The sequence below is a fragment of the Anguilla rostrata genome, chromosome 17, assembly GCF_018555375.3.
Source record: "Anguilla rostrata isolate EN2019 chromosome 17, ASM1855537v3, whole genome shotgun sequence".
Taxonomy (NCBI): domain Eukaryota; kingdom Metazoa; phylum Chordata; class Actinopteri; order Anguilliformes; family Anguillidae; genus Anguilla; species Anguilla rostrata.
Genome location: NC_057949.1, coordinates 22,037,629 through 22,063,793, shown reverse-complemented (window position 1 = coordinate 22,063,793; position 26,165 = coordinate 22,037,629). Strand labels below are relative to the sequence as shown.

Below are 26,165 nucleotides of genomic sequence, written 5' to 3'. Positions count from 1 at the left end.
TACACTTTTAAATATTAAACATACATCAGACACTCTTATCCAGAGCAATGAACACATATTACATTCGTTATACATACAATCATTTATACAGTTGGGTATTTGTCAAATCTAATCAGATTAAGGACCTTGGTCCAAGAGTACAATGGCAGTGCCCGAGCTGGGAACTGAACCTTTGAGTTATAAGGCCCAGTTTCCGATCCATTGTGCAATGGCGGAAGATATGGTGAAATGCCTAAAATCCAACTCTGTTTTGGTGCGGCAGAGGAAATGGACAGGAATGAGATTAAACCCCACGGATTCTAAAATAAGGACCCAGGGAGGGAAAAAACAGTCCCCCCCCCACCTAGACTGAACATTACATTACACTACAGGTATTTAGCAGACGACTTACACAACTTTTACATAGCATTTTTACATTGTATCCATTTATACAGCTGGATATATACTGAAGCAATTTCGGTTAAGTACCTTGCTCAAGGGTACAACGGCAGTGTCCTTACCCGGGAATCGAACCTGCGACCTTTCGGTTACAAGCCCAGTTCCTTACCCACTGCGCTACGCCCCGTCCGAGCAAATAATGAGTAACCTCTCCTCAGTGTCCACAGTGTTTGGGTACACAGAGGCTCAGGAACACGTTTGTTTGAGCGAAGTTTCAGGCTGGGGGCTGACTCTCAGCTCGTTCTCATTGCTCACTTTTTGTTTATCTTCTTGGCGGTCGCCCAATGTGGACCCAACGCTCAGCGGTGGGCGGCAACGCTCGCTGCGACAAACCAGAAACGAGTCAATTTAGAAGGCGTCGCCTGCAGCGAGCAAGAGCAGCCGCAAGGGTATCGGAAAATGGCACCTGAGTCCAGATCTAGTCCATTGCAAGTGGTTGCGTGTAGAAGCTCACACTTATTAAAGGGAGGAATTCTCCTGGTGAAGGTTTTCATGTTACGGTGACTGATTTTTATTTGTTTAGAAATTTTCAAGAAAGCCTGCCCTGTACAGGGGATCAGGGGAGTGATTGCAGGCAAAAAAAAAGACTTTAAATGAGAGCGAAGAAGCTGAAAATAACAACAACAAAAAAAAAAACATGAATATTTTCGCTCTTTCGTATGAAAACTCTCGCAGTCTCTAAGACCAACATGTTTTCTGCTTTTGCAGTACCTGTGGTCCTCAGGTGTGATAAATTTGAATTCAGCAGCGAGCTGGTCGACCACTTCCTGAAGGAATCTTAATGGGTATAACTAATTCAGGAACAGTGCCAGAGGGGAAAAAAAATAATCTCAAAACGCATCACATTCTCACTCTGATAGCTGCAGACCCTGGAGAGGGAACTGTGTGTCAGACACCCTGCAAAACTGATGCAAATGGTATAATTTATACTAAAACACCCCTCGATCCGGTATCCAGTCTCACCGGAACATTACAGTTGTAGTTCAGAACAGGCCATTCAATCTATTTTGACTCACATTTGCCTAGATTTATTTTATTTTTTTTAAAAGAAAAAACACAACAGCATTTGAAAAGAGTAAAAGCGCTGGAATGATTAAAGTAATGAAAACATTAACCACAAATGTAGCAAGGGATCATTTGCAGGTAATTAAAAAAGATTTAATAATAAAAAACAAGAAATAAAAACAGCAGTAAATGTGTCCAGGGAAATTGTTAATTAATATAAATACAAGCATATTTGGATAAGACAACTGGAATGCGATCCCAACTCCAGATTAGACTCATATCCAGATTAGTCTTTAGTGATTCTAGAATTTTTCTAGTTTACACGCTGGAACTAGTACTATGGACCCTGTGATCGAAAGTGAAGCTCATGTATCATGAAATTGACTATTTCTAAAAAACTTCCAGATCAGTTTGATTGCATTCACTCAAATTTTAATTCCTGTTCACACTTTTTAAGACCGTTGGCATACATATCCAACACTCAGTGTACAGCTTTAAAAATAATCTTAAAACTGTACATTTTTTGAATCTGCCTATTTTTGAAAATGTCAAACTGCAATTGTTTGCTGGCCATACTCATATCTCACTTGTGAAAACCCAAACTTCAATTATCAATCAAGTCCAAGGCACTCTTCTTAGAATAAAAAGCCTTTAATGAAGGGCTAGTTCATACAGAAACATTTAAAAACTACACCAACATGTTTCGGCCTCACACGGCCCTTTCCGGAAGCGTCGAAGCCATCTTCCTGCTCTTTTGGATCATCAGTCAGGGCTTTAGGATGCACAAAACTGGCCAAGGGTGAGCTGAGTTGGAAAGCAATGGAAGAGCATGGCACACAGAGAGGGGGGAAGCAGTGTTTTGTATGAAATTCATGCAACAATTGTTGGTCAGCCATGGGTTGAGTGTGAGGTAGGCCAGCAGTGTGTCCAACCCAGTTTGAGCTGCCGGGTCTGGCCCGTGGAGTGGGTGAGGCACAGTGAGGTACACGGGCATGAACCGCCATAAGGCCTCCGTCACCATGACAACCCAGCGTCGAAGGCCTTTACAGCACTATCCATCTGCTTGCATTTCTCGACTGGCTCCTAAAACATCTCACCCAATCGAGAAGGAGGGAAGGAGGGAGGGAGGGAGAGAGAGAGAGAGAGAGAAGGAGGGAGGGAGAGTTTGAGAGAGAGAGAGAGCAAGACAGTGAGAGAGAACGAGACAGAGAGAGAGAACGCATTTGAAATTCAACGTTTCTCTTTGCACTAAAATAGTGGAGGGAGGTCCATGTCAAGAGGCAAAAAAAAGTTCAGCTTTACCATAAGGATAAAGAGAATGATCAATAGGAACATGTTCAGAGGTCCGTCTGTTGTCCCTGCCACCCTCACCACAAAGCCCACGGTCCCATCTGCTATCTAGGGAAAAAAAAGGCAGCATTGACACTCACCCACTGTACACAGTTTTCTGTTATGAAAAGTGCATTCAGTTCTACATACCGCAATGCTGTCATATCCCTGCTGTAAGACAGCTGTTTATCACCCAGGACCAGAAATATGAAAGAGAGAGGATCTTAAGGACTTAAAATCACAGCTCTCATTCTTTTCTTAGGTCTTTTGTTGTAAAGTTATAAGCTGGCAGTGGCAGCTCAAGTGAAGGCTTTTAACTTTGAGATCCTTATCACACATTTAAAAAAATCTGAACCTGTTCCAAAATCATACTCAACCTAGGGCCACTGTCTGAACATCATCACTGTGTTCTATCTTCACCAGAGGCGAGGATCCTGTTTGTAATCTGCCCATTAGATGGTGGAACCCAAAGCAGGGCAGGCGTAGTGACACCATGACTAAATGTAATGGGCTCCCAAAACATAACACTACGGGTGCCAAAAATAGAATCCACTGTATCTAGATGCACTGAATTTACACACACTGCATTAAAACACATTCCATCTACACACACTGCATCTACACACACATTCCATCTATACACACTGCATCTACACACTCTTCACCTGCACACACTGCATCTACACACTTTGTCTAAAACACTGAATCGAGGTACAGCGCATCTGCAATTAATTCCAGCTGTCCTTGGTGCCAGTGTCTGGCAATAGGATGCCAGCGCTCAAATCTGAGTCTGTATTTGGGGTAAATGAGGAAGAATAAAAAAATTCTAGCAACAAGCCCCACCACACACACACACGCATGCACGCACGCACACACACACACACGCATACACACACACACACACACATGCACACACGCACGCACACACATACACACATACGCACATACACACACACACACACACACACACACACACACACACACACACCAATAAACAGCCCTTAGGTTCCCAGGCACAGCCAGTTAACACTTAGTGATTTTGTGCTATTTCTGCTCTGCAGGCCGGAGACGTGTTTGTGGCCTCTCCTGTCACAGGGAAACTGCGAGACGCTTGATGCCGTTTACTGGCCGGGTGACTCATCGGCGGAGCTCGGACTCAGACTCTCCTCCGGGACCTGACTGCGGCCCAGCGGACAGGCCGCGCGCGGAGAAGGAACGCCGCGGGGTCACCGCGGGGTCGCCGCGGGTTTGAGCGACCGCCGCCCCCCCCCCCACGCCACGCTTCTCCACAGAGCTCGTCCAAAGACCGCGTGGCCCAGAGTCACGAGCTTCCGGCCCGCCGCTCAGCGCCCCCTTTCTCTCGCTCTCAGCACCTGGTAGCCCGCGAGCACCTGGCGTGTCGTTGGGAGGAACAGATGTACGCCCGCTCGCTGTGGCCCCCCCCGGCCAACTTAAAACCCTCCCCCCTTACGCCCGGCGGGAACGCGGCCAGCCGGCGCCCCGCCGCTGCCGCCGAGCCCCGGTAACAGCCGGCTAACGACAGGGCCGAGGCCAAAGCTCCAGCCCGCAGCCTGGGGGGGGGGGGGGGGCACCGAGGTGCGCAGGGCTGTTTAACTGTTCGGTTCCCTGCTGTAGAGGCTGAGGTCGAGGAGCAGAGGAAACTTTTCAGGGCCCCACGTACGCAGGAGACTACACGTGCAGTACAGCGGGGAACGTGTCGACTACTCCGACGTGTCTACGTATACATTACGCGTAGACAGAAAAGAATACCCCTTGAGCTGTGTCGTCATGGCAACCAACCAGCAGTTGCCTTGGAGTATTTATTTTTTTTATTATTAAGGTGCATAAAGGTTTCATTAAGGTGCATTGCAGGAATAAACAAAAAAAAAGAATAATACATTTCATTGTTTTGTTTAGATTATTCTGTTTTCCTTCTTTCTCGCACAGGTGGCATTAAATGATTCAGGCCGGGTGTAGCGGTAGAGAAGGGAGGAGAGTCGGTACCAGAAAAACCATAAATACACGATAGACCCGATTGGATTCTGTCTTCCTTCATTTTATTGAGCAGCCGAGCAGCCTCAGAATATAAAACTGTGAAACGGCTGCAGTTAGGGGCATCCGTGGCCCTTTTAAAGACTTAAAGCCTTAAAACTTTTTTAGACATCTCATCTTGCTGACGGCATCCATTCCTATTGTTCGTTTGACTTACTTAAATTAACCGCAAGTAAACATTTCTTACGCAGTTTACTCCAAGTTGTCTGTCAGTAACGCAAGCAGAAGAAAACAAAAACTAACGAGACAAAACAGGTCAAAACCTAGTATGTGGCTGGACCTCTCCGGCCGACCAATGGTGTAACTTCATCACTCAGTCACTCAGTCAGTCACAGACATTCCTGTTTTTAGGGCTGGCCCCGCTGTTCTGGTCCAGCCAAAAAGAAAGTGTTATGATAAGGAAAAGCCATTCTATCATTCTAGGAACTATTCAGGGGAATTTGGAGGTGAACTGAAAGAACAGCAATTCGAGGATAACTGTGGCAAAGTCTCTCAGGGAAAGGCACAGCAAAAGGTTGCTGCTATGAAAGATTCTTAATGTTATATTTCAGCGTACATTACTTTAGTGCAAAAGGTCTTTTAGGGAACAATCTCCAATCTCCAATGACTTAATGCAGCCTGAGGCCACTGCAAATGTCAAAAAGTAATCAAACTGTAATGGGGAAAGCATTAAAAAAAAAAGCCACTTCCTGTGCTTGCTTTTTTTAAATTGACCTATTAAACTGTAAACCAAGAGAGCCTGCTGGCCATCAATCTGGCTGTTCTTCTGCACACTGTGAGGCTGTTGTTCCGCTTAGGCCTGGACCAATACATGGGCAAACGCACAAGTACAAGCATGACTGCTTTCAGATATTACAGTATGTTTTCTTTTTTTAAGGAATGCAATGCTGGAAATATATTTATGATATTTTACAAAAAAATTTAAATGTTTACGATACATTGCAGAATATTTAACTTCAGTGAGGTCTGGATATTTACATTTAGACAGACTTTCGCTTTCCTTGCGGTTCCTGTAGTACGACGATGTATGCCGTTCGTATGTTTACCAGATCAAAAGAATGTGGAGATCTCTTTTATGTTTTAATACTTGAGCAGCAACTGAAGAGCAAGACATCAAAATCAATTTAGAGCTCTTTCAAGGTAGAAAGACCCATAAATATTTAGTGGTTAACATGAAATAAAAAATTTTTTTTTAAATGTTGATATTTCAAAACTGTGTTGTCGGGGAAAAAAAAGAATACAAAATAGACGTCTCGTACCTTAATACAAAAAAGAAATCACGTCACAGGTGATGCACTCGCAATGTCACGCGATGAGGTTCTGCTTGATGTTGTTCTCATCTTCGAGGCAAATTGAATGGCGAACCAGGAGACAGTCTGGCTCTTCTAGGCGCGTACCTTGCGCACCAAACTCAGAATTTGCCAACTTTGTGGCTGATCGCAGTCCCCTGCGGGTGCCTAATTGGCCGCAGCAGCACACGCATCGGGGGGACAGCCGACGCCTCTTTGCACTCCAAATGATGTCTGTCGCTCAGTGTAGAACAGGCAGGCTGTGCAGAGACATCTTTTTAGCCTGCAGGAAAGAAATGCACGGATTGTATTCCAGAACCGTTGCCATGGGCAACCAAAACTGCCCCCTATTTGTCCGGCAGAAGACGCAAAAACAACTAGGGATCCTCGGTTAGATTAGTCAAAATTTTCCCATCTCAAGATCCCCTAAAAATGACCAAGATGTGGTCTGGAAGGAGAAAAGGATGACATCGATGTCAGAAGAAAAACAGATCATCAGTAAGATCCAATAATCATGAAAAACCAATGGGGAACTACTGCCCCCCCTCCCCCCTACCCCCCCACCACCAGCCCAGGGTGTAGGAACACAGCTGATGGCAAATCAAGAAGATCAAAGTCCAGACACATGATTCCTGACCCTCTGATGCAAACACAAACTTTGCACTGACGATCGATTCAATTCTGTACACGCATTCGCTACAAGGAGGAGCCGCCCAGCCCAGCGAACCCGGCAGGCAGGCTACTGCAGGCTGAGATCCCTGGGGCCTCGTAGTGCTGGTACGCTCGTGCTAACAAAAGAGTGTGAACCCGTGTCCTTCCTGTGGTCGGGGTTTCCCGGGCCCTTCCACTACAAACACGCTGTAACTGAGCCCGGTTCGGAAGCCCCAGATGAAACAGAGTGTGTGGTAGGCCCCGCGGGCTGTCTGGCTGCTCCTGGATCGCAGGAACGGGGTCCAGACGGCAGTGCCAGAAGGTCATCGGGTCTGTGGCACTGAACGCATAAATCATATTTCATAATTCATTACTGTTATATCCAGTTACAGCCAGTTACCCTCTGCCTGCTATCCAAAACCAGGGTGTCCTCACAAAGAAAAAAAAAATTACTTGTTTGATTGCAAATCTATAATTCTGGAGTACGGAGCCAAATAAAATAAAAAATATGCTTTTGTCCCAAACATTAAGAAGCTCACTGTATATATGCGTGTGAGAGGGAGATAGTAACATGCACCTCTGATGTTCCCATTGTATCTAATTGCCCTTAATTTTCTTTTTAAAAAATGTTAATAATAAAAGTTAAAATAATCAAATAAATGCACTAAACTGAGTACAAAAAATGGACATTTGGGATGAATTGACTGAAGGCCTGTCTGTGTCCCTCAGGAGAGGGTATTCGGTATAGACCACAAGCTCCCAGACAAGATAAAAGCCCAGACAAACCAGCCTGAGAATAGAGACTATGAACTGATGATATTGGTGTTCAGAGAACTGTGAGGACCAAGATGTTTAATTTTCAAGACAGATCTTTGACATATTTACCTATTGTACGCGTTGCAAAAGCTATGGCTTTATCAATTCCCCTTCATGAATATTAATTCAGAACTCTTTCATGTTCAACCAGGGTAGGCACCTGAATAAGGAACTTTGACCTGATGATGTCACAATCAGGATATCAATTTTTTTTAGATTCCAAGGGCTAAAACATTTTTTAATTCCAGCCAAAAACATTCTGTTCCCCTCCAATGAATAAAAGGAAAATCCGCATGTCGGAAGGCACGTTAAATTATATAAAAGTGATCTGTGAACTTTACATGCAGCCTAAAGTTCTCTGAAGAACAAATGCTCAAAATGAATGATTATCTGTGCCTGTGGATGCCCTGAGCAATTTCTGTAAAGAGTTATTATGCTTCTGACTGCGTAGATGGGATGGGGTGTTATTTCAGTCGTGGGTTCTTAATAGTTCTCTAGAGTGAATCACGTACTGCCTGTAAAGAGAGAGAGGGGGGGTGAGAGAGAGGGAGAGAGAGAGAGGGAGAGAGAGAGAGAGAGAGAGAGAGAGGAGAGAGAGAGAGAAAATACCACTCATGGAAAATCAGACCTAATCGCAGTGCCCTTAAGTCCCGACAGGCAGACAATGAACAGCCCTCAGAGGTCCCAGTCCAGATTGATACACAGGAACAAATTGAGCACTACAGAAGAGGGCTGACGTGATGGAACGTTTCATGGGCAATACACTTTTAAGCAAAGCGTCATTTTAACTCAGAACATGTTTCACGGCAGCAGCAAATCGACAAGCAGTTGATTTTTTTGTCGAGGCACTTCACTGAGTTAACCCAGTATGGTTAAACATAGAAGCACGGGTCTTCGTGTTCCGTTCAGTAACACCTTCCTCTTTCTAATTTGTGTTAAATCGTGACCGTTAGTTTCCTTTAAAATGAACAAATATAAACCATGTTGAAGATGGTTCACAGCTGAAACATTGATGCAATAAATTCAACACTGCAGTCTAGAGATCTGTGAAGGCCTTTATTATTATTTATTTTTTTTTTTTTTTTGTGCTTTAAAATCAAATCAATGTGATTAAAGGCACAAACGCTTTTTGAAAAGTGGAGTGATTCATCATATTCTTTTTCAGCGTTTCCACAGCGGTAGAGGTTGACACCAGAAGGTTCATCCTTATACAAATTCATAACCATTGGTCACAGGGCTATTTTTTAACATTACCGTGACCACCTGTTCTACTGATGGAACAGTCTCACTTTCACCTTTGTACGTCATTAAAGCACTCTATAAAACGAAAACACAACTGTATAAATACCACCCACTCCTCTGTGTTCTGAGGCAGATGGTACAATTCGCTATTAATTCTGACGATCACTATTAAAATGTCCGGTCTGTGCAGCTATATTGAAATGTGATTAATCGATGATACTGTGCTTTCTCATTCCCAGTCATATCTTATCTTATTCTTAGGAACAACAAAAGGTTTTTTTTCTTTTCTTTCTGTGGAGCCATTATGACATCACACACTCAAACCGTTATTGGCAATTATGTCATTGTGAGATATAAAAATAGGTTCGGCAGAATTTTTTTCCCACACATTATTAGGATGAGTTCCCACCCACCTTTTCTCACTATACTAAATTCCGCGGCAGAGAATTCAGTCTTTCTTCGCGCTCTTTCATTCCGTGATTGCTACGATCTATTGTCCTGGCAAAGCTGATTGCCGTCGGTACGTCTCAGCTTTAGAACACCTCAAAATGGATTAACAAAAAATAGCCTGGGCCTGCACCACTGCAACGCAACAATGCAATTTATGTATGTCGTTCTGTTGGCGGTTGTCACCTGCATGTTAATGTACCCTGAGGAATAAAGCGTACAACAAACCGCCGCCGTCGCCGTAATCATTTAAATTGTGACAAGCTGAAGTGCCACCGGCACCTTCGGAGAATAACCCAGATTGCGCCTCTACCTCCGTGCCCAGGACTGTCTGTCTATTTGTACTCACCGGTCTCTTAGAAGTAAGCCGTGGAAGAGTGCGATCAGAGAGGTGTTTTTTTCCCCCAAGTGGAACATTCGGTGGTGTCCACAGAACGTGTGAATTTCGCTCATTTTCTCTCCCCTCGGTGCTGAGCCATTTCATCTGTAGCCTGAGCTGGAAACACAGATAAATAACACATTTTTTCATCTCCGTTACGAGGAATTTTTGGTTTTTGCTTTTTGTGCACAGTTGATGTCAAAATTAATGAAAATAGAAATCCATTTATACTTTCCATATTTTAAAGGTCACTTAAGTGCAGGAGTATGAAGTCTCTGGTTTATTTAATCCCTGCAAAAGTTTTAGCCAAGGGGTATCCCTTTTCCCCCTTCTCCCCCTTTTCCCAGAGGGCAGTGCGTGTGCAGGCCTTGCTGGAAACAAAAACTGCGACCTTTTAAGATTCCGTAAATTATACATCACATCTCAGTTGTTGCTGTGTTTTTGAACTATTCTTAAACTAATTAGACCAATTAAATTAAATCTGAGCCCTTCTGAATCTTGGCCAGCCAGGAGCAGAGTTCGAACTTTGACCTCCCCTAAACAGTCTTCAAATGAGCTTTGGGGGTATTGTCCACAGACAGGTCTCAGGTGCAGTGGCAGGGGCTAGTGTGTCTCAGCACCTGGAAGATTTGCAGTTGGCTGGCCGGGTGAGCCATCCAAATACAGTGATTGAATGGAGTATAACTGTTCCTCATCACGTTCACCAAAAACAGGACGCTTGAGAAAACAAAGATAAATCCAAGTTTCAGAGATAACTCTCAGCCCTCAGCTTCCTGAATAGGTGGATCTACTGTATATATAATCTATGGTGAACTTACAGGGATGCAAGCTCTCATCCGATCAATGGCTCCACTTAAGTGATTACTTTTTCAGCGTTGGAATGACCACATAATGCAAAGAGACCACTGGGACACCACTCTAAGGAAGATTCACTCCCATTCTTTCATTTATGAATGGGCCATTGCTACGATCCAATTTCCATGCGCCGTATAAAGGGAAATTATGAAAAATGGAAAAAGCATGTTCTAAATTTAAAGCTGTATATTTAAAAAAAACTGACTTATTTAAGCTGTGCTCCCTGAGTCCACAGTAAAGCTGAATGTTGAATCCAAAGTGAAATCAGATTTCACGCTTTTGTTTCTCCTTTTCCATTCGCTGAACGACAAAAAGCAAAAAAAAAAACAAACCGCCAAGCGACTGTGGACACGGGCAACAGAAGCACGGCCTCCTGGGACAAACCGGAGATCAATGAGGAGCGAGTGAAATGTTGTTATATCCCTCATGTTAGACTCTACTGTACACCAGCAACACACACACACCACTTACCCCTCCAGTACTACCGCTATTCAAATACTACCACTATTTCTACTGCTCTCTACCCATGGCTCCTACAAGCAGTTACATCAACCTGTTGAACGCTCCAACAGAATTGCAATAAGTGGATATATATAAGTGGATATATATATACACAGTGCAGTCCATAGGTATTTGGACAGTGATATAATTTTTGTTGTTTTTTGGCTCTGTTCTCCAGCACATTGGCAGCCAATATTTTTGTAAATAGCCCCCCAATGTTAGCAGACCAAAAGTAATTAGGCAATTGGCTGCTCAGCTGTTTCTCCGGCAGCTCTGTGTTGTGCATCATTAGCTCAAGCGCAAGAAAGCTAACAAAAGGTCTAGAGTTGATTCTAGGCTTGGATTTTGCATTTGGATTCTGTTGCTGTCAACATTGCAAATCCAAAGTGCTGGTGTACACTGCCAAAACAACAATGTACTGTATATATTTCTGATAGCAGATCATTGATCGTGGGTGCAGGCCTCACCCTGGATCTCCATTGCCCTGTACGGAAAAGCTGCTGTTTATTGAGCTGACAGAACAGAGATAACAGCCCAGCTCTCGCCCGTGACTCTCTGCGCCCAAACTGCCCATGCAACATGGATCAACCCCCCACCCCCCCCCCCCCGCTCCAGGGCGACCCGTGTTTGTCACCCGAAACTGCAGGACACACAAAAGAGCGTCGAGCCGCCAAACCTTTCACTATTCAGCCCCGTCTATCTGTACATTCGCACCGCTGCCAGAACACATTTTCACCGAGGCGCGAGATTAATATGTAACGTGTAACAGGCGATGTGAAAACAAGCTGGGGGGAGGGCGGGGCTCGATGTCTGCACCTTAAGAGCAGAACACCTGAGTCAATCTCATGGTCCCTCGTTTCCCAGCGCACCGCGTGCCAGAAAGAAGGCTCTCTGATACGGTTACCATGTATTATTCCATTCTGTGTCGGGCGAGCGGATTTTTTTTGGGGGATGACAAAAATAAATAAAACATGTCGCAATTACGTTGAGAGAGAGAGAGAGGGGGGAGGGAAGCGAGATAGAGAGGGGAAAGAGAGTGAAGGGCAGTCAGAAACAGACACAGACCGACAGACAGACAGACAGACAAATGTACAGACATATAAAACTGCAATGAATATTCACAGACAGACAGACAGACAGTCAGACAGACAGGCACAAAGGAGCCTGCTGCTGTGTAGATGAAACCGATCTCATGAGCGTGCTCAGAAAGCACCATCAGCAGACCCATTAGCAGAGTCATTAAGACACACACTGCGTAACACTCTGCCCAAAATCTTCAGTCGAAAACAAATCACTTTGCAAATTTACAGAGAAAAAAAAAATAATAATGAAAGAAACAAACAACTGGATATGAACACTGGCTCTGTTTCAACGTGTACCATACTCAGCGGTACATTCCAGGGGCAAAATCATGGGGCTGCCAGATACAAATACAGTTATTATCTTAAATAACATTTGCACTGCATAATACACACCCACACACACACACACACACACACACACACACACACGACTCCAAACATCAGCATAATGGGTACGAGACTGTCAGGGTGCAGTGAGATGAAACGTCGACAAGAAAATACCACTATTAAAGTTTTTTGTCATGAAAAGCAACAACCGAGATAAAGATGATCTCCATATCCCATTATTCTCAGGCTGTGGGTGTTGCATGGCCTGTGGATAGGGTCCACTGCAGGACCGCAAGTGGGATTAGGGAGAGGACGTTTTCAACAGAATTCAAAGATCTGTTGAGACCCCAGTGAAATAATTAAATAACATTTAAATAACAGTTAAGTTAAATGACATTTTAGCCGTGAAGAATTCTTGCAGGCCGACCTGAAGAAACATTTATTTTCAATTCAGAACAAAATTCTTCTCCCATAGTATTGTAAATGTTGGGTAATGGTATGTTTTCAAAGCAACCCATTTTGTCAGTTAAAAATCCTTGTTAGTCAATTTAGACTAAGGGTACCAGAGAATGAATATATTCCTGAAACACAATGTTTGCACTACCTTGAGGAACTGTAACGAGATAGATCACCCTGTCAGTACTTTCAGTTTTCCAGTGTGCCTCTTAAACTTGTCAGTTCAGACCCGTGTCATAGAAACATCCTGGCTCGGCTGGGGTCCGCGACGGTCACGGGGGATCCCTCCCCCTTCTCCTTAAAACGGCAACCATAGCAATAACGGTAATGTATAAACATTTTGTGAGTGTCCATGTCCTTTTGGTGGCATGCAAGGTCACATGACGACCTGTGGGTGTGTATGTATGTGCGTGCCATGCGAGTGTGTGTACGCACGCGCGAGCGTGCGTGCGCACGTGTGTGTGTGTGTGTGTGTGTGCGTGCCATGCGAGTGTGTGTACACGCGAGCATGCGCACGTGTGTGTGTGTGTGTGTGTGTATGTGTGTGCCATGTGAGTGTATGTATGCGCGAGCATGCATGTGAGTGTGTGTACGCGCGAGCATGCGCACATGTGTGTGTGTATGTATGTATGTGTGTGCCATGTGAGTGTGTGTACGCGTGAGCATGCGCATGTGTGTGTGTGTGTGTATGTATGTATGTATGTGTGTGCCATATGAGTGTGTATGCGCGAGCATGCGCACGTATGTGTGTGTGTATGTGTGTGCCATGTGAGTGTGTGTACGCGTGAGCATGCGCATGTGTGTGTGTGTGTGTATGTATGTATGTATGTGTGTGCCGTATGAGTGTGTATGCGCGAGCATGCGCATGTGTGTGTGTGTGTGTATGTGTGTGCCATGTGAGTGTGTGTACGCGCGAGCATGCGCACTTGTGTGTGTGTGTGTGTATCTATGTGTGTGCCATGTGAGTGTGTGAGTGTGTGTGTGTGTGTGTGCATGCGTTTGTGCGCGTGCACGTGCGTGTGTTTGGGAAAATCACATCGTAATACTTCTCACAGGTAGACGAGGGTGAAAGCCATTTTCCAGGCTGATTTGACGGCACTTACAGGTGGCGGGGCACAGAACACTCCACCAAGAGACATTCTGCTCTTTCCTGCCTTGCCTCCCACGTACCTTTAAATAATAGAAAAGGCATAAATATATGTACCTTTATGATCATTGCCTCCACAGGGATCATTTACTCCAAACAAATGGCTGTTTTCAAGGCTCCTGACACGTCTTTGAGAATTCTGATAATAGAAAAAACAAGCCATTCACAGACGTCAGTACATTTGGAGAAAAAGAGCGAAGTAGCTCAAATCAAATCTTTTTTTAAAGTTTTATTTAATCATTTTATATATTTTTTTTTTATTCCTTATAGCAATTCATGCAAGGCTGCCCTTGAGAATCATTGGCTGGCTTTTCTAACCAAAAGACGAAATGAAACGGACAAAATGAAAGAAGCTTTTTTGAGTGTGTCCCTGTTTTTCTCTGACCCCGCTGAATGAGATTTTGGCACTCTTGAAGCCTCAAAGTCTTTTTTCTCCATCAGCTTAGATCAAACTGTTGGAACTGTTTGGAACAGCACAGTCAATGCATCGCCACGTACGACAAAAATGATTATACACGATGAAATATGTGCCCAGTTTGACCCCAGATTCACAGCAGTGGAATGGTTTGTAGAAAAATCACAGCCCCTTCTGCAAGTTACAAGTCTATTGAAAATAAGGTATACCAAAGAGTACTGCTTATAAAACCCTATAGCGGGGCCCATATAGAGGCAATACCCAGAGCCTACAGTGGGTGCGAAGTCAGAAGCCCAAACTGTAAGGGCACAGAAACCCAGTAAGCCTTTTTATCAGCCTCTTGACTTAATAGATATATATGTTTTAATGTAGTGTGATGACTGTGCTTTCTGCAACGCATGCTCAGAACACATAAGAGAGTGACAACTTCTCACGTGATGTCGTCCGCTGTTTGCTCTACCTCTGTTTACCAAGCGCTTAATTGATGCCTCTATTCGCCAGAAGCGTAGGGGTAGGTAGGGTCTGCTCAGGAACTTACGACAATTGCCAGGGTGGGGTTTGAACCGGCAACTCATTGCCAGACCGGTCTTACCTCTGGGTTGCGCGAAAGACCGATGGTTATTCTGGCATGGCGGCACCATCGGGTTACAGAGGGCACAGGTCACTAATGTGTGCATCACTGTGGTTGCAGAGCACGGAGAGCCAGTAGCAGTGCGGTTTGGTCATTAAAGAGAGCTTGGGCTTGTGATCCAGAGGCTGCAGGTTCAAATCACCGGTCGAACGCTACCATTGAGCAAGGCCCCACGGTACGTACCAATGACTTCAGTAAACATCATTCTACATAAATGGATATTCGTGTGCCGTGCTAGATCTGTGATAAATGTCATAGATCTATAAGATGAGAACAGAAATAACGCGATGGGCATGATGCACCCGTGAGCTATTGCGATTAGCGGTTCTGCATAGCGCCCGTTCTGAAGCGCACCAGCAATCTTTTTTTCCAAACTGGGCCAGCAGCTAGGCGGCATGATTTGTCAGGAGGAGGCAAAATGAGACATAGCTGCTGGCAGTCAGTCAGTCCCACAAGCTGGCAAGCGGCTGAGAAGCAGACATTCAGCTTCAACGTGTGTCGCGCGTACACGATAATGGACTTTGGTGCCTCTATGACCGCAGAACACATTCAAGCGTGTTTTAACCCACGAGCCAACGAACAGAAACCCCAACGCCTCCGATCCTACAGGAACAAAGTCGTCTCGTCTGGCCTTTAAAATGCAGCAGGCTCATTAAAAAATACAAGAGCAAATCAACACAGAGACCGTGCTCCCTGCCTGCAGCGGACATAATGAAGTGAAAGTGGGTATTTAACAGATAAAACGTTTGCATTTGGTCTGTTGTCAGAAGCGCCTGCTGGACACAACTGCAGACAGGGAAGGCAGAGACCTTGGCTCTATATAACTGTGCTAAACCAGCCCTCCATTGTTCTGAATATATAACAATAATGCTTATCTGAATAAAGGCCACCCATTGGGCTGACTCATTTTCATATGATAATATCTGTGGTCGTGTTGATCTTGTGCCATTCACATGAAATAATTTTAGCTATCTGCAATAAGAAATGAATCACATTGCGTTCGTTCTGGTCTCCCATTTATCCATTCTAATTAAACCCCTTTATTATTGAAATTATGTAAGGCAATGTGCACTATAATGCTACATAAAATTAGCCGCTAGTAATCTGGGCAGTTTAATGAAGACAATAAAAAATAGAAATCACCATAAATTCATTACAATCCAGTAGCCTAATTGCATTATCATTTTTACACACATACACATATGGTACGTGGTAAATGTGTGTGTGTGTGGGGGGGGGGAGAGGGAGAGGGGGGAGTGAGAGAGTGTGAGAGAGAGTGTGTGTGTGTGTGTGAGAGAGAGAGAGAGAGAGAGAGAGAGAGAGAGAGAGAGAGAGAGATCATTTAATCAAAGTGTCTGCAACACTTATCAATTTACTGTGACAGACACGCATTTTCTTTGCATAACCAAACAGGATTTATAACCAGGGGAACGGCGGTAAACCCTGCAGTAACACCGACTGCGCTCAGCTCTAAAAACTGACAACCCAGCCCCCCCCCCCTCCCCCCCCAAACGCGCGCGCGAGAGTTCTGCCGATGGCATAGCCCAATCCTTCGGACGAACGGAGCACTCCTGCGCACTAACTTCAGCAATGCCCGCGTCCCCTCCCTCAGCAGAGGCGCTCTTACAGACTTGTGGACAGCACGCCGTCGAATCTAGTGCGCTTCTTTCAACAGCAACTAAAGCAAAAAAGCGGCAATAATTTTCACATATCCTTACAGTATTTATTGATTTCACATCCTGCAAGATAAAATCGCAATCGAAAACGGCAAATCCACAAGGGAATTTTGGTGTGTGTTCATTGCCGTCAGTCTGGACCAGTGAGGAAACGCACGGACTTGTAGTTGACCGCAACTGAATGCAGTTCGGTACGCATTCGGCGAACAGGTGTCTGAGAGGTGAAAGATTTCTTACAGGTTTCAAGGCACTGGGCTGCAACTGATTTTTGGAATTTTCCTAGCTCGTTTACAATGCATACCAACGGAATTATCCTTTATAATTGAAGGTAAGACATGACATTTTAAAAACCAACAATCTACAATTTAATATGTTATTCCCGTACACATCATGATGGAAAAAATCAAGGTGTTTGCTGCGCTTTCTGTATGGTTTAGACCAAATAAATCATCGTTCATGGTTTTTTCTAAAGTTCATTTAAAAATTATTGCACACTTAATGAAAGATCCAAGACAAAAATGAAATTTATTAAATGTTTTTTTTTTTTTTTAAGTAATTAAGTGTTTCTGCAGAGGCAACCCAACCTTTTCAGAGCGTATAGGAACAGTATTGCGACAGACGATAGCAAACACCTGTTAATTAGCTTTACCACTTGTCAAATGATCCATCTGTTATCCTGTGTGTATCCATTTATTTATTATACGGCAGTAGTGCTTTCAGGTTTTCTGAGTGAAGATTTCTAATTGTAAATGCACTGCACGTACACTGCTTGTGAAGTAGCCTACATTGCAGGGCAATATATGGTATTTTAATACGCTTTTAAAAGTCCTCTGTAAATCTTATATTCACTTTATCGTCCGCTGAACATCTTAACTGTCAAATAACGTGCAATTAACAACTCGCCAGGGGGCTACACATGTCCTGGTGTCTTCCAACTATATTTTCGAAGAAACTGCCGTGCATATTCGCTATATGTAAAACGCCACATCTCGAAACTCTCTAGAGAAGTTTTAAATGGTGAAACAAGGCCATGCTACGGAATGATGCAAAGCAAATTAGGGCACCAATGCGTCTGCTATATATTTTTTTTTTGACATTTAATTTTTTATCTGCCCCATACAGAACACTGCCATCCCGTTTCCATTGGCCTGTTTCCTCGGCACACTTCCAGGTAACGGGATGATAAAATCTGTTCTGATGGGACGTCGTAAATCAAACAGTGAAATACTACTGCAAAGTGACGGTGTCCCGTGACTTCCCGACGTTCGTTTACTCGAAACCCTTACAAGTGACGCAGGCGGCTGGTGCTCGAGAGGCCGGGGGACTCTGCTCTTGCCAGATAGCGCATAGCAGAATGCAATTTGAGGGCTCGTCCTTCGCGTCCGCGTGAAGACAGTGACACTTATCGCAGAACACCGAGGCGGGCGGAAGGGGAGGGGGAGGGGGAGGGGGAGGGGGGGAGGGCTGTAATCGAAACCTTCCCACTGACGTTTACAGTCATTGATATCATACAGGTCTCAGTCTGCAATTGCAAATGGTCGGTATGAGCTCTTTCAGATGAGGTCCGTTTTATAGGCGCAGGTCCACAATACGGTCCGTTTCAAAGAGCTAGGACGAAGCTTCACTTGAGATGATACTTTTCCGTCACAGTTGGTTTTCTTTAGGTTGCAGCCTATCAATGGGACAATCAAATCAATCTGATAAAACACTTTACAGTAATAATATACTGGTTACTATTCACTCATTTTTAACGCATTGATGCGTAAGGCGAAGTAGGCATCTAAACACACAATTTATAAATTGACGCGTTATTTTGAAACCATCTTCGATATGAATAATTTATCTTTCCTGTATGGAGTGATTCCATGCAAATTAATTCAAATTAATACGTACTTTTTCATCAAAACGTTTTTTTACAGTTAGTATTTGCTTGTAATGTAACGTATTTCTTTGTACGGTTACTCAGGGAACTTGGCTGCTACTATCATTATATGATATAGTCCCTTCAATGGTTAACCTTTTTAGGAACTGTTAATCATTATTATAATGTAACGCCATTTTAATATTAACACGTGATTATTCGACGTGCAACACCTCCAATTGAATATCTTTTGTAAGCGTTAAGATTTGCAAGTAGATACATGGGATTCAACGTTGTTTCAGCAAATTTAACCAAATTAAACATTGTTTTAAAGTATTTAAGGGGAACTATGAAGAAAATCAACGGAGAAAATACATAACTATAAATTAAATGTGTCTGTAGTTCGATCGAGCTTGAATCACAGCTTGATGGCACATATATTTTATTAAAATATGATTTTATTAAATACATGTAATGCAAACCACAGCAGAATCCCTGCTAATAACAACATAGTCTCTGTACCTGTTTGTTGGTCCAAATTAAAAATAAGGAAGATTAGTTCCCAGGTCTATGAGCTGTGAAATACTGAATTACTACCCTGTTTCTGTGCTGTAGGATTGAGTCCCCTTGAGTTACCCTCTTGAGTTATTGAGTCACTGTTAAGATGTCGCCTCTTTGCAATTCCTATTTTTCACAATACCCAGCAATGTGTCATTGATGTCAGGGCTCTGGACTTGTGGCCAGGCGGTCATAGGTTCAAATCTGTACGGTGTTAGCCTTGCGCAAGGCACTCAACCTGAACTGTTTGGGTAAATATCCAGTCGCATGTAATGTAAGCGATGCAGGTTTCACCAGATAAGGGTGCATTTCCCTGCAAATGAATATGGTTCAGTGCGGTATCCCTAGCAGGACTGAACAGGTTGAATGCTTACATAAGCACGTACGTAAACACACCTGCCGCGTGAAAAAGCAGGCCGTCTGCCATGCCATATGATACCCCTGCATTCTTACATGATCAGTGACTGTTAGTTTTCCATCATGAAAATACAAAAAAAAAAAAAAAAACTGTGAAACCTCATCCATTGATTTGATTTGGATAAACTAAGTCAACTCTAGTCACCACAGCACAGGAAGAGATGCTAGTTTATGGTGGCCTTGGAGGCGCCTGCTAGAGTGTTAAAGCTGCGTTGTGTCGAGAATCAGGTCAACAAGCACTTTAGGCCCAACAACCTGTTTAGAAGTCAGGAAAAATCACACTCAGGATGACACACCCACCCTTACAAGGAATATCAGGGAGTGACTTGGTTTTAATGAGGAGTAATTCTAAAAAGCTGGGATAGCTTATGAGTGCAAGCGTTCAACACAGTTCTGTTACCTCTGCTGTTGTGTGTTGTGTGACGTTGCATTGGCTTGACCCGTTTCCGATGCCTGTCCTAGGTGAAACCGCATTCTGGGCCGGCCATATTTGAGAGTGACTCGTCGCCATGGACAACTGGATATTTCCCTCCACCCCACCAAACCTGTCTGAGCCCCTCATGTACGACAGCTACATCCTGGGCAACGAGACGGACCCGAGGCACAACCCCAATGTCACCGACCACAAGTTCGACAAGACCACCACGGTGGTCATCACCTTCCTGTACTTCATGGTTTGCGCAGTGGGACTCTGCGGCAACACGCTGGTCATCTACGTCATCCTGCGCTACGCCAAGATGAAGACCGTCACCAACATCTACATCCTCAATCTGGCGGTGGCCGACGAGCTCTTCATCCTGGGTCTCCCCTTCATCGCCATCCAGCTGGCGCTGGTCCACTGGCCCTTCGGCCTGGTGCTCTGCCGCGTGGTCATGACCGTTGACTCCCTCAACCAGTTCACCAGCATCTTCTGCTTGATGGTCATGAGCATCGACCGCTACCTGGCCGTGGTGCACCCCATCAAGTCCACCAAGTGGAGGAAGCCGCGCATGGCCAAGACCATCAACCTGGCTGTCTGGGGGATCTCGCTGCTGGTCAACCTGCCCATCGTCATCTACACCGGCCTGATCACCAAGAACGAAAGCTGCTTCTGCACCATCGTGTGGCCGGAGCCCCAGGAGGCCTACCAGACCGCCTTCATGTTCTACACCTTCCTTCTGGGATTTTTCCTGCCGCTGGCTGTCATCTGCCTCTGCTACCTGTTCATCATCATCAAGGTGAAGTCATCGGGGATCCGGGTGGGCTCGTCCAAGCGCAAGCGGTCGGAACGCAAGGTGACGCGCATGGTCTCCATCGTGGTGGCGGTCTTCGTCCTCTGCTGGCTGCCCTTCTACGTCTTCAACGTCACCTCGGTGACGGGCACCATCAGCACCACGCCCGCGTGGAAGAGCACCTTCTACTTTGTGGTGGTGCTGGGCTACGCCAACAGCTGCGCCAACCCCATCCTCTACGCGTTCCTCTCGGAGAACTTCAAGAAGAGCTTCCAGAACGTCCTGTGCCTGAAGAAGGTGGGCGGGCTGGACGAGGTGGAGCGCAGCGACAGCCGGCAGGACAAGTCGCGCATGATGAACGACGCCACGGAAACGCAGAGCACGCTGCTCAACGGCGACCTGCAGACCAGCATCTAAGCCACGAGGGGGACTAAGGGGGTGTCCAGAGACGGTCAGCGGTCCACCTCCTGGTTCCATCCTAAAAACTGAGCCGCTAGGACTATCTGTGGACACCCGGGTCAAATGTGTTTTCTTTCTCTCCTTATCTTATCACCAAGAGCACCATCTTAGGGGAGTGGGGCCCTCCAGAATAGAGTGGCCCCATTCCCTTCACACTAACAATACAGGAGTCGGGTTCGGCCCATTAGACTGATGTTAATGGCCCATCATCTCTAACCCCATCTCTGAGTGATGTGATGGACAAATGGGATGGGGGGGTTGTCCATGGGACAGCAACCCACACCCTCATCCCCATGGCAGGGAGTTCCTATTTCAGTGGTAAGCCAAGAGGTCAGGTGTGGAACCCCTTTCTCTCTGACCCAAAAGCATTAAATACTGTAGAGCGAACAAGGATCCTTCTAAAGACCCCAGTTCAGATACATGGAAACACCACCTCCTTCCTACATCTCTGGCGATGTCACCTGCCTCCCCCAACCCCTTCATGTTTCTCAGCTCATGTTTTTTTGGAGCAGTGAATGGAGCTCGTCTCAAGACAAGGTGGCATTTACTCATGAAAAAATATTGAAAGGATCACTGACCCAGATTGCTTTGATTTCTGTGGGAGGTCTTCTGGTCTGGATTCATTTTAATTGGACCCATCGGGGCTGCAGAGATGAAGAAGTCTCCTCCTCCTCCCTTTCAAGGCAGTGCTCATTGTGAAAGGTGAAAAAAAAACAAAGGAACCATGAGAAGTGGACATCTTAGCTACATTTCAAGTGTATAATTTCTGTTTGGTGTTTACTTCTGATTAGTCAACTGAAGGTTCGGTCAATGGCTTAGAAATCACAAATATATATGTATTTCGATAAACGCTTGAATATGATATGACTGAGATATATTCGTATTTCAGATAGGCACACACATGATATTACAGCGACATACATGCATCTCAGTTTAGTTCTTTAAACATTCCATGAAAATGGTGCCTGTTTTAGGAACAAAATTCATAAAGGAAGTGCACTCAGTGTTTTTTTTTGGCTGAGACTAAAGATTCAGATGTTTCGTGGTATGCTGCCTTCAAAGTTAGTTGGTTTTACTTTCTTTCAATAGAAAAAGGTAACATCTTTCATCTGTGGTTTGGATGTTCTCGCTCTTGCTACACAGACCCAGTCTATGTTTTATGCTCTACTATTATCCGTGATCATGCAGCTTTGCTTCGTTCTCCTGCCCAAGAGTATTTGCCGAGATGACTTCTGATTGGACAGACATCCCACTGGAGCCCTGATACAGAGCAAACAAGCCTCAGCAGCTGTTTTACACAAACTTTAAGACATGTTTTTGGATTTCCGCAGACATTGCCTGTCACCCTTTTTAATTATGTTTTTAAATCTTGCCGAGATGGAAGTGAAGTTTTCACATGTAATTACAAGATGACAAGTGTTTTAGTGGCTTTCCGTTCGGTCCCTTCAACAACAGCAGTGCTATAACGAACCACGAATATTAATTTGCGTTTGAGAGGCGTTAGAACCATCTGTGTCACATCTTTCCCACAGCACAGCTTGTAATTTCGAGGCAGTGACTGTTAGCAGTACCAGCCAGTAGGCTTGTTCCAGACATGGACCTGTCTTTTGCAAGACCGCACAGCTGTCTATTAGTGGTCCTCACTGTTACGTGGACTCTGAATATGCGCATGGCATTCAATGTTTCTACGGCAGCACGCCATTTGCTGAAACATGTTTGACATAAATCAAGATTTGCAGGTTCACCATTTACGTTCCCCCTGGTGGAACTAACCTGACGTGATCAGGTTGTGAAATACACCCCGCACCCCCTCTCTGAGAGACAGTGCCATGGAATTCTGGGAAGTGAGATGTACATCAACCACTCTCTCACGAGTACATTGTGAATGTGTTATTTTTAGAATGTGCGTGTATTTCTACGAGCGAGGAAGTTGATGCGCGTGCTCACACTGGTGGGAGTGTGTTTGTGTGTTTACTCAAGCGGGAGAGCGTATACGTTTGTGCATCCGTGTGTACGTGTTCACGCCAGTTGGGAGAGGGTGCATGTGCGCTTGTGCTCAAAATAGCACACTATCCCTGGCAATGCGTAGAACTGGGGCTACAGCGTTTCACTGCAGCACAATGAAAATTCAGACCGGCAGTGCCCAGTCGTGCCGTGGAGGACCGAGAGTGCGCTGGTCACCAGGTGAATCGATTGGTCGGAATGAAAGCCTGCATATTCTCAGCAGTCGATGGCAGGATTGGGCACCACTGATTCAGACCATAACGCTGTAACTTGCAGTCCTGTCACAGCATTGCCACAGGCACTTACCAAACTGCTGCTAGTGTATAGATCTTGGTTGTTTTATAGAGACCTCTCTTGTATCCAGTTGTTGTAAATGGACGTGTGAAATATGTTGTTTATTTAGCAGTGAAAAACATAATTTAACTTTGATGACACAAATAACTATTTCCTTTCTCCATTTTCCAGGACAGTAGCCAAGATTATCTGTTAATATAAATACTGCTACCATTATTATTCTATATTAATAATAATTTAATCAGTGTCATTATAAATACAAATAGTTATTGTATTTAAGAAAGCAGTGCATTTTTTATAAGATACTGTTTGTATTTGCAATTTGTAAGAATGAAGCACAGATGAAATGTTTGTCGTGTATATTTTGCGAGCAGATTCTGTAAGTGGAAAGAGGAAGTGATCTGCAAACCGGGGAGAGGCGAAACCGGTCAGAACCATGCAGTGTGTTCGGTCTGCCACATCCGCTGAATCTGCAGCACGGATGGGACATCCCGGACCTTGTGTGTGGTGCTGATCTGAGGCAGGAAAAATGGTGACCACCTTCCCCCTCCCCTCCTTTTGGGAAGGGTCTGAAACGCTGTGGTCTCCGTGGTAACCTGTGAGGTGTTCCTCTAAATTATACATTTGTGAAGGGCTAGAACACGCACCCATTTGGGTGAAGCGTTCCTAATTACACCCCCCCCCCCCCCCAAACACACACACAGATATATTCAGCTGGTTCCGTTGGACCACGGCCAGGTAATTGTGTTGCCATGGTGTAGAACATGCTGGCTCCCTGCCAGGCTGAATCCCTTGACAAGGACAGAGGAGCTGTCTATAGTGCCTTTAAGCACTGCTGGGACCCTGGAGGGGTCCAAATGCAGGTGCATTATGGGAGGTTATATCCTGCCTAACTGCTAGAAAAATCACACACAGATGAAGCATTCTGTGTATATTTCTCTCTCTCTCGCTCGTAGATGTGATTGCCACGTACGGTGCAATGCTTTACCTGTTGCAAAGACAAAAATAGCATTCTGAGCAATTTCCTTCTGTTTGTACGTACTTGTACGTGTTTGTTTATTGTCCAACACACTGCTTCGATCTTCAGAAACTCTTGAGACGCTGTTCTGTAGGTGGACTCGTGCTTCGGTGGAACACAGTTGGGGACCTGCAAAATGTGGCAGGAGGGAATCCCTGTTCTGGCGCAAGCCTCTTTGTGACAGCCACTGTTGCCATGGGAAGGAGGCGAGCACATGAAATTCAGTACGGCAGCGCGATCACACCGGTGACCGAGCTGACGATTCATTAACACTGCTATTTACCTACGGGCTCTGAAGACAGCTGGACTGGGCTGAATAAATAAAACTCCCGATTGGACGGTTCACTCCACAAACACAGCAGCGCTCGAACCCTGGGAGCTTCAGACTGTGCTCGAACCCTGGGAGCTTCAGACTGTGCTCGAACCCTGGGAGCTTCAGACTGTGCTCGAACCCTGGGAGCTTCAGACTGTGCTCGAACCCTGGGAGCTTCAGACTGTGCTCGAACCCTGGGAGCTTCAGACTGTGCTCGACCCCTGGGAGCTTCAGACTGTGCTCGAACCCTGGGAGCTTCAGACTGTGCTCGAACCCTGGGAGCTTCAGACTGTGCTCGAACCCTGGGAGCTTCAGACTGTGCTCGAACCCTGGGAGCTTCAGACTGTGCTCGAACCCTGGGAGCTTCAGACTGTGCTCGAACCCTGGGAGCTTCAGACTGTGCTCGACCCCTGGGAGCTTCAGACTGTCCTTGAACCCTGGGAGCTTCAGACTGTGCTCGAACCCTGGGAGCTTCAGACTGTGCTCGAACCCTGGGAGCTTCAGACTGTGCTCGAACCCTGGGAGCTTCAGACTGTGCTCGACCCCTGGGACCTTCAGACTGTGCTCGAACCCTGGGAGCTTCAGACTGTGCTCGACCCCTGGGAGCTTCAGACTGTGCTCGAACCCTGGGAGCTTCAGACTGTGCTCGAACCCTGGGAGCTTCAGACTGTGCTCGACCCCTGGGAGCTTCAGACTGTGCTCGAACCACTGGGAGCTTCAGGACTGTGCTCGAACCCTGGAGCTTCAGACTGTGCTCGAACCCTGGGAGCTTCAGACGTGCTCGAACCCTGGGAGCTTCAGACTGTGCTCGAACCCTGGGAGCTTCAGACTGTGCTCGAACCCTGGGAGCTTCAGACTGTGCTCGACCCCTGGGAGCTTCAGACTGTGCTCGACCCCTGGGAGCTTCAGACTGTGCTCGACCCCTGGGAGCTTCAGACTGTGCTCGACCCCTGGGAGCTTCAGACTGTGCTCGACCCCTGGGAGCTTCAGACTGTGCTCGACCCCTGGGAGCTTCAGACTGTGCTCGACCCCTGGGAGCTTCAGACTGTGCTCGAACCCTGGGAGCTTCAGACTGTGCTCGACCCCTGGGAGCTTCACCGTGACTAGCAGCAGCCAGGAGAGGATGTATGCAGGCAGGCATGTATGCAAGATTTCCCAAGTCAAGGCTACTCTGGTCCCGGGGGAAATTCCAATTCTGCAGCTCAGTCAGCGGAGCGTGGCTCGCTAAATCATTCATTTACACGTGTTTACTTTCCTATTTATTATTTTATTCCGTTCCCATTTTCTCCCTC

General features: G+C 45.5%; 1 protein-coding gene and 1 long non-coding RNA gene across 3 annotated transcripts; one reads left to right on the top strand and one right to left on the bottom strand.

Annotated features, from left to right (window-relative positions):
• Positions 1-1,644: 1,644 nt before the first annotated feature.
• Positions 1,645-14,158, bottom strand: LOC135243932 (uncharacterized). The gene is made up of 4 exons (XR_010326849.1): positions 14,074-14,158; positions 9,619-9,765; positions 2,746-2,841; positions 1,645-2,526 (listed from the first exon to the last, which is right to left on the bottom strand). It is a non-coding gene; the product is annotated as an uncharacterized LOC135243932 (long non-coding RNA).
• A 2,420-nt stretch (positions 14,159-16,578) lies between these two features.
• On the top strand, positions 16,579-23,893 carry LOC135243415 (somatostatin receptor type 2-like). Of its 2 annotated transcripts, XM_064315217.1 has the most exons (3): positions 16,579-17,066; positions 17,861-17,909; positions 20,037-23,893. In XM_064315217.1, the coding sequence occupies exon 3, from the start codon at positions 20,084-20,086 to the stop codon at positions 21,200-21,202; it is 1,119 nt and encodes a 372-aa protein (XP_064171287.1). In that variant the 5' UTR covers positions 16,579-17,066; positions 17,861-17,909; positions 20,037-20,083; the 3' UTR covers positions 21,203-23,893. The 2 variants fall into 2 exon arrangements, with proteins under 2 accessions (XP_064171287.1, XP_064171288.1); XM_064315218.1 differs by lacking the exon at positions 17,861-17,909 and having other exon boundaries at positions 16,580-17,066.
• The last annotated feature ends 2,272 nt before the right edge of the window (positions 23,894-26,165 follow it).

Coding starts and splice junctions, on each gene's coding strand:
- LOC135243415 (XM_064315217.1), top strand. CDS start 20,084: ATGGACAACTGGATATTTCCCTCCACCCCACCAAACCTGTCTGAGCCC.